The sequence below is a fragment of the Anabas testudineus genome, chromosome 4 (genome assembly GCF_900324465.2).
Source record: "Anabas testudineus chromosome 4, fAnaTes1.2, whole genome shotgun sequence".
Taxonomy (NCBI): Eukaryota; Metazoa; Chordata; class Actinopteri; order Anabantiformes; family Anabantidae; genus Anabas; species Anabas testudineus.
Genome location: NC_046613.1, coordinates 5,118,163 through 5,132,497, shown reverse-complemented (window position 1 = coordinate 5,132,497; position 14,335 = coordinate 5,118,163). Strand labels below are relative to the sequence as shown.

The window sequence follows — 14,335 nt, the reverse complement described above, 5'->3', positions numbered from 1 at the left end:
GAGAGGAGGAGGAGGAGGAGCAGGAGCAGGAGAGGATGAGGGCAGTGTGTGTGTGTGGGGGGGGGGGTGAGCAAAAATTGGATTCAGAGCAGGAGCACTGTCTCAGCTGGCTGCTTGTGTCATGTAAAAGAGCTTGTTATTGTTTTTGTTGTTGAGTGGTTTTAGGAATTTTAAGTCTCGGCAGCTCCTAAAGCTGAAGGACCAGCTCCTCTTTACAGCAACAGAGCAGTGTTACTGTGAGATCATAAAATAAAAACCACAACAGCAAGACCAGATAACGCACATCCAACCATCACAGAAAACTGCTGATAAGGATTATTTTAATGATGTATTATTATTATAATTACTTTGTTTGATTAGTGTCTTTCTCTTTGTTTTGTCCAACCATCACTCCATAACACAAAGACATTCAGTTCACAGTGATGATGGTGAAACAGAGAAAAATGCTCACAGAATAATAGATTTTGTAATAATCTAATATTATATTACACAGTAAGTATATAACAATATGACAGCAGTTTAATGTAAGTTGGATTCAAAGGCTTTTACATGATACAAACTCTACACAAACATCTACTGCACTGAGGCAGCGATGAAAATACTGCTTTCATATATCAGAGGTGTGGATTAATGGTTATTTCTTGAGCAGCCTTTTGTTAGCATGTGGCTGGTAAATATTTAAGCCGTGGCCCGTGCCAGTTAATTGCAGAGTGTGTGTCTGTGACCACGGAGGGAGAGGGGTGGGTGCGAGGCACGCTGCCTGCCAGCTGTCCGTGGACTGAAATCCCCTTCCCCTCCTTTAATAAGAGCTGTGAGAGATGCATTGTTCTCCCCCAAAAAGCAGACATGACGGGGGCAGCCCTGCCATCTGCTGTTCACCCCTCCACCACTAGCACCGGCTATATGCTCCTTTCACACATACACTTGCATGTAGATGGAGACCCTAGGATCAGCTGGCAGCGGGGGTGGGGCTGGCGTTTTGGATAGTAATGTTATTGAGTGCAGCCTCTTTTGCATGAAAAGGACCGTCCTAGTGTTGCTGGTGCTGCTTTGGTGTAAACAAGTCCTCCGTTGTGCAGCCAGTTAGTAGACAAACTGCAGGTTACTTTATCTCACACACTCACAGGCAAACGTCCACCTGCTGATTTGCATGGCAGTTGAAGTCCAACAGTTAGTAAAGAATGCCGATTGCTTCAACAGCTGATAAGAATCAACAGGTTTTGCTATTTCATGCTTCATCTGGAGCCACAAGATAAGCCAGCCGTTTATAACATCCTGCATTGTTGCACTATGAACCATTTTACCATGATTTTATTGTGGACAGTAATAAAGCATTCTTTGAGGGAATACTGATTCTTTGTCACGATAAAGACAGATTTGAAGATCAATGTCGAACTCAAACCTAACTATGAAATCACACATTTGAAGGCTTGGCAGCAGTGGAGAAGGGGAAACAGCTGATTCAATGTTTGTGCAAATCTAAAAGAAATCATCTTGTGCCTTTCAGCACCTGTGAAATTCATTACTTACATGCTGTATGTTGTTTAATCCATAAAAATGACAAGTTGTGGTTTAATATCGGCTTATGTTTTTGCTACTACTTCACCTCATTTAAAACTTATTTAATCTAATACGATCTTTAAAATTATTATTACTGAGAATTAGTTTAAGATGCTGGTGGGTGTGATTTTTAGTTTTGGACAGCAACACAGAGAACAACATGACCCACACACACATTTTATTTGCACTGAGGAAAAGTGTGCCCTTCAGTGCGTAGGACCAGTTTCTCTTTGAACAAACTTGCTGAGGCAACTAAATAACTGATCTTCCCTGGAAATGCGATATGTCATTTCTTTAATTTAGTGAGAAACAGCGTATTTTATTATTGAATTGCATTACACATAACTTTTACATAACTATTTAGATCATTTCCTGCTCTTCTGTCAACACACTACTTTACAAGAGAAGTAGTGACTTATTTCAAACTTGAATCAGACCATAACTCAACACGACATGAGATCCGTTACTTACTAATAGAATCACACAAAGAAGCCAAAACATATAGAGAGAAAAGAATCTGCTCTTAAGTGAACATTTAAAAGAATAAGCTTATTCTATTTTCTAGTAGAGCATTTACTGAGAAGATATTATTATATGCAGGGAGAGGTGAAGAGCGAGCCTGGCTCTGTCTTAAGGCAGTAAAGTTTTCTTGATTGATGCACACTAGGTGTTTCCCTGTTTCCAGCCTACTAGCTGCTAACTTTAACTAGTTTACTAGTTCAAGGGGACATCTTATCTCATCATTAACCCTCTCAGGTTAGCCACTACAGCTAACATTAGAGGGTTTCTGCAAACCCAAACCCAAATGTCTTGCATGAAGTGTTTTTTCACCTGTGAAGGAAAGTTAATTTAGTTTTGTTTTACAAAAACTAAATTAGAAAAATAAATAGATACAGTTACCTGCTCCAACATGCAGCATGATTATCGGCTAAATGTTGCAGAAAGCAGAGTACTGGTTCACCTGGGCATAGTCCAGCTTGCAGGAAGTCTTCCACAAGCTGGCCAATCAGATCAGAGTGGGATGGGGGGAAGGCAGGGCGTGAAGAGACAGGCACTAAGTCAGGCCTTTATTGCTACAAAGCAGGGGGCCGTTGCATACAGAGACATTATAACATGTATTTGCACCTACTTGAAATAATATAATCTTTTACCACTGGAGCCAAAGAATAAAATAGAAACCCGACATTACAGTAGCATATGTAGCATGTGGACATGAGAATCAATCAGTCAGTCTCATTAAGTCAGTGATCAGGTGTCCGTTATGATCAATTCAATTACCCACAGACAGTCCTGATTCCATTATGCTTGTAAACTTTAGTTATTTAGTATATAGACAAATCGATTAGCATTAGCATCACCTGCTTTGCTGAAAGTGTGTGCTTAGCAAGTGTTGGAAATATGTCTTAGATTTCTTCCTGTGCTACATTTCTCTCTCAGTGAGAGTTGTCTGGCACAGGTGAGACGTTCTGTGGGGAGGCAGGTATAATCGCTGGTGTGTTTTTCAACAGCTGGTTGGTACAGTACAAGTCTTCCCAAGGGATCAAGGACAAAGATTTAACCGAAGACTCAAACACAATGTTTGTCACCATGTTAGCACCGTGTAAGACACTCAAACACTCTACCTCACAGTTTAAAACACATTCCCCATCAAGAGTGACATTTAATAAGATCAACCATTAGAACCTGTTAATGGCATGGATCGGGCTGACTGGATTAACACAATACAGACTGTGATCTAGGACGCCTGCCTTATGTGAGGTGGGACAAGCCAGGCGCTTCAGCAGCTCCTTTTGTTTTGGTGCAAAGGAGGAAATGGCCGCATTCCTCACATTACCATGTCCATGGGATGCGAACGAGCCTCCTGTCTGCTGTTTTACTGGTAACGACAGGAGGGCCACCGGAAGCCACTGACATTTTCTCCTTCAATGGGGGAGTCTCGCTAATGAATAATACACAAGTACATCTGTCCCAATTCATAACCACAACTTTTCTTTGCAGACAATAGGTGTGAATGACTTTTGATTCAGGAAATAGGGATAATTGAATAAACACAGAGCTCTGATTTTTGAAATTTTGACAATGATTTTAATCAGATTCTGAGAATGAAAACACAAATCTAAATCATAATGCTTATTTGCCGTGGATCATTTCCAAAAGCAGCAGAATGGTCAACAAATGCCAGAAGCCACACAGCATTTGAGGACTGTGCATTCACTGGAGGTGAACAGCATTACGCAACATCACAAGTCTAACTTGTTGCAGGCTACTAAGAAATGGTGTCTTGCTCTTCACAACACAAGAAATTCCTCAGTTAACCATAAAAGTAAACAAATAACTCTGAATCAGTGAGGAGCGAACGGGACTACGCCTGTGGGTGATGCTGTTTACAGATAAGGCAAGGACACATATTTTCATGATTGCCCCGTGGGCTCATCACTTCACTGGTTTCCACTTTAGCTCAGTTCAGCTAATTGATCTGGATCAGATCACCCATTCAGTGCAGTTTGAATATATATGTATAATATACTATATGCATGTTGTGTTTACTTTCACAGAAATCCAATGGTACAGTATAGTGCAACAATGTAGAGACAACTTGGAATTCAACTGTTCAAGCAGTATTTTCAATAGGTCAGTCAATACATAAGAAGTAAAATAATAGATTTAATAAGATAATAGGACAATATAATTAGGCTATGACTACATCCTGTTCTGCGTGCTGCATTTTTTGTGTCTTTTTGGATATAAACTGTGTACTGTAAAAACAAAGGAGCTCAAAACATGTGGGCATATAGGGTAGTGGTTGACAAGAAGACGAACGTGTGACTTCACCAGCACATTACAAGAATGCCATGACATTGTCTACTAGAGCTCTGTAAACCCGTACAGCTCACTAGGGTCCTTGTTTTGGTGACAGATAGTAAAGGTCAGTACCATAGTACCAACTCACAAAATTAATGAGGTGAATGTAAGTAGGCCACAGAAAAGATCATATAGTGACTAAGTACAGTTCAGCTAGTTTATAAAGTACCTACTGTATCTCCGTAGTACAACACAAAGTGTTTATTAATCTGTCTGTGATTTCACAAGTGCTTTTTAAAAACTTAACAAAAAGCATAACATAAAAGAGCTTTTATTGCTGTAAGTTTTGAGGAACACGGGCAACCGATGACTTATCAGCTATTACTCTTATGAAAAATAATTAGTTGCAATAAGAGAAATTCAACATAAATGTAGCTGCTTACTTTACAGTTCAGCTCAGTTTAAGTTTATTTAATTTGGTTCCACGCCGACATGTTACATTTTCATTGTTTAACACTTGTACAAGTAGAAATGTGCAAGAAGCAGGACCTTACAGGAGAACTGTATGTACATCCATAAGCTGGCTTCAATTTAGCATTAGCTAATCTGATGTTGTTGGTGACATACATTTGAAAGTAACTAGTTTATTCTTAGAGGTTAAAAAAATGACATTTATAGCAGCTAATTAAAGTATAAGGTCAAAGGTCTCATGCTTTGGTTTGTTGTGGAACAGAAACAGCAAAGCTGCTAAACATGACTGTGTACTGTACTGACAGGTGGTTAATCAGATTTACAGTTATCATTATTTATTAGTAGATTGCATTTATAGTAGGATACACATCTATAAAAAATAACATGTAACTATAGCTGTAAGATAAATGTTGTAAAGTAAAAGTATAACATTTCCTTCTGAATTGTAGTGATGAAAAATATAAAAGGAAAAAACTCCAGCGAAGTACAAGTGCATTAAAATTCAAGTATGACACCTGAGTTGGTGACTTACCACCTCAGCTGTGACGAAATATGCAATTGTACTTTAAAAAGCAGCCTGTAAATGAGTTGTATGTGTGCCAACTGTTTTTGATCACTTTAGACCACACTGTCAGCATTTGTCCATGTGTATAATCACACAGCTACTTTATACTCTCTTATCAAGCAATAATAAAAGCTTGAAATACAGTTGATCACAATTACATAATAGTATGTTACAAACCTTGGTAGGGAGTTCAAATAAAGTCTGTTCATTGGTTTGGGTGCACTATGTGTAGTGTTGGCCAGAGGCTGCCGACCATCTGCTTTAGCCAGGGGTCAGAGAGCAACTTCTGTGGTGATAGTCATCTCTGCAGCTACACCAACATCCTGCTGGCTCATTTGCCTAAACAAATCCTTTCTAGCTAGTCCAGTATTGATTGAGATGCTTTCTTGATGACCACACTGACAAACATGTAACCACATGTCACATCTTTAAACGGCTTCAAACTTTTGGTCACCTGGATCATTTTTTTGTGTTGTTAGGAAAATGAGACACAAACTGACACATCAGTTCTGAATAAGTCCTGATCACCAGGTGTTTCAGAAAACCCTTTTTTCATGGCTCCTTGTTGCTGACTGCTCTTTGTGGAGTTTTTGTGGCAGCTCTTGAAGCGATCAGTGCAGCATACATACAATGAACAAAGACTCATTCTTGTGAGGATGTGGGAGTCAAATCATAACAGAAAACACTGAATATAATTCACACTTCCGCACTCACTAGGTTCACTTTTAACTGTTTGTAATGAGTTTGTAATATTTGCCATCCATCTAAAGAAAGCAACGTGTCAGTTCATGTATTAAGAATTGCCACTGTGTGTTTTAATGAGACTGGACACACCACTATAACCTTTAGGTGGTGCAGGAACAGCTGATGCTCAAACATTCCTTGTCGTCACTGTTGCAGAAACCTTTGGAAGGTGTTGAGCTCCAATTAGCCATTTCAGGAAAACAAGCAACTTGTGTTCACAACACAGATCTTGTGTCAACAGACAACATGAGGATTCTTTTGAATGCTAGAGTTGTCTGTTTGATTGCTGACTAATGCTGTTTAGTGAAAAATCAATAGTGGTATAAAAGTTATAACTTAGGAAGAATTGTAATAAAGGTAATAGCATGCATGCCATTATTTTAGGCTGTTTGGTGCACGTGTACTTTAACACTGTCGATGTTGAGCTAACATGAACCGTAAAAATATTTGGTGACAGTTCCGATTATCCATTTATTTTTTAAACCAAAGGCTGATATATAGTGGGATGGCACGTGGCTTCAAGCTAAACGGCAGATGTTTTGGGGAAACAAAGCACGCTCCTGCCCTCCAGCTCAGAGGCAGATGCACCTGTCAGCCCCCCACCCACCATATGGACTCAACATGAATGCAGTGTATGCGAAACAAAAAGCCGGCCATACAGATAACAAGTCAAGAACACAAAGAGAGAGACTTCAAATATGTACTTGTTGTACATCCTGTACAAAATTAATCCAGCACCTGTTTTCCTTATTGACATTACCTATTCATGTGTAATCTTCCCTTTCTCTGGTCCAAATTCCTAAAACCGTCATGCTTAGAGCAGGTGGAAGAGCAATTTAACATCACATCAGCTGCAGTTCACTGCTCTGAACAAGTGTTTAGACTCTTTACGTGGCCATCCGTTGTTGCTCCGCTCCAAAACCTGCCGTTTTAATCCACACCATCACTTGTGGATCCAAAGTAACCGTCACAACAAGGGGGTCTCGAGTTACACACAAGCTTGCACGTGCTCGCGCATATAAGCTCACCACCCAAACCCCGCATCCCCCACTTCCATGCAGGCCTGGCGCAGGCTTGTGTGGAAGCAGATGGCTGGATAAAGCCGTCGCTTCCGGGGCCAGATAAAGATGTCTCCTAGAGCCATGCTGAGTGGAGAACTTTCAACCTGCTCACTGGCCAGTGAGTGGAGATGGATGGCTCAGTGCGCCTAGAGCCTAGAGCAGCCCTGTGTCAGGCACAGAGCAGGTGGTGGGCCTCTGTGACAGAGGCCAAATACCTAACAGCCCTGTTACTGATAGGCAAGGGTTAAACACCGGAGATTCCATTTCTGGGACAGAAGGCGAGAATATACCTCTAGGACAACAAACAATACAATTCAAACATAGTGTTCAGTACTTTATTTAAAGATTAGCTTTGACTTGCTTTGGAATTGTTACCCTAACTAACCAATATTCAATCAAGATTTCAGATTGAACAAGACAAATGTACATTTGAATAGTTCATCAGGCATTAATGGTTTGATCTGCAATGTTTTACAATAATAAAATTAGCTGTATTGTCATATAAAGGCTGACTGAAGTTTGAAAAACCTGAATTTATCAACTGATCGTGATTGCAAATATACTTTAAAAAGCATGAATAACTTCTAATTTAACTGTGGAACGTACCGTAATGTATTCGAGTCAGTGTGCATTTCAAACACAGAATGAGAATTTGGAACCACTTGAATTATAGTTTGTAGAGATATTGTTATCTAACCAACAGTTCAAACAGAAATGTGTTCTGTGTTTGCCGTCTTGACAAAAGCACACAAGAACACCAGTTGACTTATCTATTTATGCACAGAGCAGACTTCTTTTTAACCCATCACATTCTCAAAATAGAGACACAAAAGACCATTATATGTATATTTCTGTACATTACATGTTAGCGCATGACTTAAAAGTGCTGACAAACATTAGTGTTGCTGAGTCCTGTTTGTTTACATCTGGATATCATATTATAAACAACTAATAGCTGTAAAACTGATAAAGATATAAATAAATAAGGGTTCATCTCCAGGATATGTGACTATTTGGGTTCCTTAGATACAGGGCTATTTATTATTGAATCTACATGTGGAAGCACAGGTTATTATCTGAGAGCAGCGCCTGACACAGTTTCCTCTGTCTGCCCCCACCTCTGTCCCAAATGTCTGACTTTGTGTTTCTGGCAATTTGCTCCCATTGTGCAGCACTTCCTGATAGGAGGCACTCTGGAAGACTGGGCTCAGTCAACTGCAAAGGAATGTGACATTCCTTTCTAAAATTACGGATGTTTCTTTGGATTTCTGGGGCCGATTTGTGCCATTTTCCCTGGGGTGTCTGGAGAAAGTGTTTCTGGACAGACACTCAAGTGGATATAGGATTGGATATTCTAAGCTGTATTCATGACTGACAGCAACAGACGGGGGGACACCTTTAATGTCATCACATCCCCATGTGATGACATTAAAGGTCTTTGGCAACGACTGATCCATTACTAGAGAACATAATTTCCCCAAAATGTGGATTCATAATGCAGCTTATGATATTAGAAAAGTGTTGCAGTGTGTATTACTAACTGCTGATTTTGTATGACCCCTGTATGACCTAACCTCCCAGGCTGTTTGACTTGTCACTCAAAGCGAGATCTACTTGTGACCCATCATCACAAAGCTTCAGTCTTGACCTGATTTGTGCACAGTTAAGCCAGGAAATCATTTTCTATGTCAAATTGTTTGATTATATCTTTTTTTGTGCAAGAAAATTCATAAAGAAATTCCAAAAACATAAAAAATAAGGTAACGGTTGTTTGAATGAGCATTGTTTTTCCTTTTGATTTGTTGTGACCCTGCGTGGGAGCAATGAAAACAAGCTGTGAAACTACCACCAGCATGTTATTATCTTTTAAATTGATGGGCTGACCTTGTTGGAAAAAATGTTAACTATTTACACAACACAGAAACATTAGCATTCGTTTAGAGTCATGTTTCTGGCAATGTTATGAATTTAAGTCCAATATTTACTATTCTATGTTATGACTCTCCACCTGGTTCTTAAGATGTCAAACAGTCCACTGTTTTCACCAGTAGTCACTAACTACTAACCACTAACCAAAACAGTAAGGCTGTGGGCCAGGAAACCAAAACAATGAGCTGAAAGACACCTTTAAGGTCACTGTAGAGGTAATCATCCCATACATTTAACTTAGAACCGTGATACTGGTCTGCAGGTTGGGGACCACTGCTATAAAAGTGTGTTCATAAAGAAAGCAGGGTAAAAGAAAGCAGAGCAAATTGTTTAGCAAAGCGATAAAAGTCATTTAAACACTACCCGTGAAAATTCTCTCATAAGTTGGGAGCAAATCAGTTAATCTAACTGAATAGAGAGAATAGTTTTCCATGTTTATGCAAACCAGTATTTTTATAAACATTATCAACTAACTTCAGTCAGTAAGAAGATAAAACTCAGTTATTTGTTTTGAAGAATTCATGCTGATATGTGATGTGATGTCTGTTTTTCTCATTCGTTTATTTTATAGCTGTGTTTGAGGTATCGCCATAAATTTGACACGAAGCAAAGTGTTGGTTAATATTTATCAAAAACACTATGTCAGCAGAGCGCTTTGGTAAATACAGGTCTAACTGAACAAACATAAAGAGGCCACAGGCTTACTGTGATAACCTTTATCTCCAGATGGTAGAGTGGAGCTAGAGGGAAAGGGTAGAAAGAGGAGTAGAGGGGTCAGACGTCAGGAATGAGGAAATCCCACCCTGGCCCCAGTAGATATAGGACAGGAAGCAAAGCCATTTGCATACAAATTCACCCTCTTCAGTGCAACATGCGCAGGTCGGGGTGAGTGCGTTAAAAGCGTGGGAGGAGACCTGCAGGACACTGATAGTGCACAGTCAGGTGGCCACAATGTGCCTCATGACATCCACAGGCCGTGACTGCAGAGACGGAGGTGCAAAAATAAGATCCATTTATGTCAAGTCCAGAAGTGCCTTTAATGGAAACCAGCAACCTGCTGGGTGGCAGCCACGAGAACAACATTTTAGAGACAATATAAGGGCGTTGTGATTTTTTTATTTTTTATTTTTAACTTCTGCAGTTTATCCAGAAAAGATTGTATAAATAAAGAGATAATCCTTCAAAATCCAGTATACACAGTGTTGGTATAAAGCATGTCCACCTCCAGTACTCACACACCACTGTCAGGATTCAGGCCTCATACCTGCCTGTTTAGACGTTTTTGTCTCCCCCTTCTGTTTGTTTTCTCCCTTCCTGCACCTCCACCTCCACTCAACCCATGGACTCTTAATTGACTGATTAATTTCACCTGTGTTCCCCTTTTGTTTTATAAGCTTCCCTCAGTCCTTTGTTCTCTGCTGGTTCGTCACGTTGTGTTGTGTGTCATGGTGCATAGTGTCCTCAGCAACTCTGGTTCGTCCGTCATCTTCCTCGTTTGTTTGTTGGACTGTTTCCCCACATGTGAGTTTTTGTTTGCCTGCGACTGCAGTGATTTTCTGTTGTCACTTTGTATTTTTGGTTTTGGCGTTTGCTCCTGTGTTGCCTTGCCCTCGACAGTAGTTTTCTTTTGTTACTTTTGTATTTTTTAGTCTGTCGGTTTTGTGCTGTGTAGTCCTGTGTTAAGTTAGTCAGTTATTTGTGTGTTTAGTTGTTTTATATTTCTTTACCTGCATTCCTGCGTTGTTTTAGGTTGCTACTTGGTCTGTCGGTTCCTGGTTTTTGTTAGTTCTAATCCACCGTGGTTTTGGGTCTTTTTGTGTTGATACTTTGTTAGTGTTTGTTTGGTTTCCCTGTGTCCCTGCCTTTTGTTGTTAATAAATAGTTCCTTTTGTACGTACCTGTTTACTCCGTGTCAGTCCGTTCCCTCACAGAACGAACCAGCCAAAAGCGACCATGGAATCACGCAATTCCACCACTGGTCGCACCGTCCTCCCTCCCTGTCCGTCTTTCATGCACTACGGTGTTTATGAAGACATCCTGAGGGATGAGTATTTAGACCTCCATAGCAGCTCAGCATATGTACTACGGTGTGTGGACATGGCTGACACGTTGGCGTGTGTGGAGGCAATGTGTAGGGCATCAATCAGGGCTTTCAGGGATAAGGAGTACCTGCTAAAATATGTCGAGTTTCGACACTTGGAAGACGCCATGATGGCACGTCTGATTTCGGCCAGGGAACGGTTTTTGTCGGCTCCCCCACCCATTCAGTCCTCCATTGCCAGTCACTCACCCAGTACGTCACCGGTTCCGCCAGTCACCTCTCCTGACCCACTAACCCCTGTTGCTCTGAGCCCTGAAGAAGCTCGCTCAGTATATGCAGAGCTGAAGGCTCAGTCGGCTCCAGAGCTAGATCTCCGGTGTGGTGTGTTAGTGAGCCAGTCACCCACCCCCTGTGAACCTCACCTTTCCCCTTACTGGGGTTCTCGTCTTGCTCTGCGGGTGGAAACCCCAGAGACTACCGTGCACAGCAAGCGCAGACGTCCCCGTCAGCGACGGAGGGCCTCCCAGGCCCCTGTGTCGGCAGTGTATGTGGCTCCGGGTGCAGTTGCCACAGCAGCCCGGGGCTCAGTCCAGGTTTGTGCGCCAGTTCTTGCTAGGGGTGCAGCCAATACTGTTTTATTTGGTGGTACAACTGATGCTGCCTCAGTTAGAGGTCCTGCAGCCGATACTACGGCTCTTGTTTGTCCTGGTCCTGCAGCCGATGCTGCGGATTTTGTTTGTTCTGCAGCCGATGCTGCTTTAGTTGGTCCTGCAGCCGATGCTGCTTTTGTCTGTCCTGTTTCTGCAGCCGATGCTGCTCTAGTTTGTCCTGGCCGTGCAGCCGATGCTGCGGCTCTAGTTTGTCCTGGCCGTGCAGCCGATGCTGCGGCTCTAGTTTGTCCTGGCCGTGCAGCCGATGCTGCGGCTCTAGTTTGTCCTGGCCGTGCAGCCGATGCTGCGGCTCTAGTTTGTCCTGGCCGTGCAGCCGATGCTGCGGCTCTAGTTTGTCCTGGCCGTGCAGCCGATGCTGCGGCTCTAGTTTGTCCTGGCCGTGCAGCCGATGCTGCGGCTCTAGTTTGTCCTGGCCGTGCAGCCGATACTATGGATTTTGTTTGTTCTGCAGCCGATGCTGCTTTAGTTGGTCCTGCAGCCGATGCTGCTTTTGTTTGTACTGGTTCTGCAGCCGATGCTGCGGGTTTTGTTTGTCCTGATTCTAGAACCGATGCTGCGGCTCTAGTTTGTCCTGCTCGTGCAGCCCATGCTGCTAGTGTTGGCCCCGCAGCCCATGCTGCTGGTGATAGCCCCGCAGCCCATGCTGCTAGCGTTTATTGTGCAGCCGATGCGGCTTTTGTTTGCCCCGCAGCGGCCCTCGTCATAGCTGCTGCTGCCGCTGCTGCTGCTGCCGCTGTTGCTCTTGTCAAAGCTCCACCTTCAGTTCCTGTCGCCTCATCAGCCTCTTCAGTTCCTGTCGCCTCATCAGCCTCTTCAGTTCCTGTCGCCTCATCAGCCTCTTCAGTTCCTGTCGCCTCATCAGCCTCTTCAGTTCCTGTCGCCTCATCAGCCTCTTCAGTTCCTGTCGCCTCATCAGCCTCTTCAGTTCCTGTCGCCTCATCAGCCTCTTCAGTTCCTGTCGCCTCATCAGCCTCTTCAGTTCCTGTCGCCTCATCAGCCTCTTCAGTTCCTGTCGCCTCATCAGCCTCTTCAGTTCCTGTCGCCTCATCAGCCTCTTCAGTTCCTGTCGCCTCATCAGCCTCTTCAGTCCCTGTCCCTTCATCAGCCTCTTCAGTCCCTGGTCCTTCATCAGCCTCTTCAGTCCCTGGTCCTTCATCAGCCTCTTCAGTCCCTGGTCCTTCATCAGCCTCTTCAGTCCCTGGTCCTTCATCAGCCTCTTCAGTCCCTGGTCCTTCATCAGCCTCTTCAGTCCCTGGTCCTTCATCAGCCTCTTCAGTCCCTGGTCCTTCATCAGCCTCTTCAGTCCCTGGTCCCTCATCAGCCTCTTCAGTTCCTGGTCCCTCATCAGCCTCTTCAGTTCCTGGTCCCTCATCAGCCTCTTCAGTTCCTGGTCCCTCATCAGCCTCTTCAGTTCCTGGTCCCTCATCAGCCTCTTCAGTTCCTGGTCCCTCATCAGCCTCTTCAGTTCCTGGTCCCTCATCAGCCTCTTCAGTTCCTGGTCCCTCATCAGCCTCTTCAGTTCCTGGTCCCTCATCAGCCTCTTCAGTTCCTGGTCCCTCATCAGCCTCTTCAGTTCCTGGTCCCTCATCAGCCTCTTCAGTTCCTGGTCCCTCATCAGCCTCTTCAGTTCCTGGTCCCTCATCAGCCTCTTCAGTTCCTGGTCCCTCATCAGCCTCTTCAGTTCCTGGTCCCTCATCAGCCTCTTCAGTTCCTGGTCCCTCATCAGCCTCTTCAGTTCCTGGTCCCTCAGCTGCCTCTTCAGTTCCTGGTCCCTCAGCTGTCGCTGCAGTTGCAGCCACCTTGATTGCCGCAGTCACCGCTGCTCTGGTGTCAGCTGCTGATCTGGTCCCTGCAGCCGCCACTGCTCCAGTCCGGTTCCCAGGCGGGTCGACGCAGAGGCCGCCGTCGCCGTCTCTTCAGTCTTCGGACGGGTCGACGCAGAGGCCGCCGCCGTCTCTTCAGTCTTCGGACGGGTCGACGCAGAGGCCGCCGCCGTCGCCGTCTCTTCAGTCTTCGGACGGGTCGACGCAGAGGCCGCCGCCGTCGCCGTCTCTTCAGTCTTCGGACGGGTCGACGCAGAGGCCGCCGCCGTCGCCGTCTCTTCAGTCTTCGGACGGGTCGACGCAGAGGCCGCCGCCGCCGTCTCTCAACTTTGAACTGTGTTTGTCACCCCAGGAGATGTGGTGGGATGACAATGAGGACACCACCACCCTGCTCCTGTCTTCTTGGGGGGCCCCTGAGAACTGTGGTCCTGTTCTGGCCCCTCAACTCCAGCCGGCACTCCAGACGCCGGAGCATCCGCCCGGCGCTCCTCAGCCGGCACTCCAGACGCCGGAGCATCCGCCCGGCGCTCCTCAGCCGGCACTCCAGACGCCGGAGCATCCGCCCGGCGCTCCTCAGCCGGCACTCCAGACGCCGGAGCATCCGCCCGGCGCTCCTCAGCCGGCACTCCAGACGCCGGAGCATCCGCCCGGCGCTCCTCAGCCGGCAC

The 14,335-nt window shown here is 44.4% G+C and overlaps 1 protein-coding gene across 2 annotated transcripts in view; it reads right to left on the bottom strand.

Annotated features, from left to right (window-relative positions):
* Nucleotides 1-70: 70 nt before the first annotated feature.
* cep63 (centrosomal protein 63) overlaps nucleotides 71-14,335 on the bottom strand; it is a 28,173-nt gene continuing 13,908 nt past the window's right edge. For both annotated transcript variants that reach the window (XM_026346173.1, XM_026346175.1), the window contains one exon: nucleotides 71-2,558. In XM_026346173.1, the coding sequence (XP_026201958.1) occupies nucleotides 2,518-2,558 (41 nt within the window). In that variant the 3' untranslated portion in view covers nucleotides 71-2,517. The remainder of the gene's footprint in view (nucleotides 2,559-14,335) is intronic.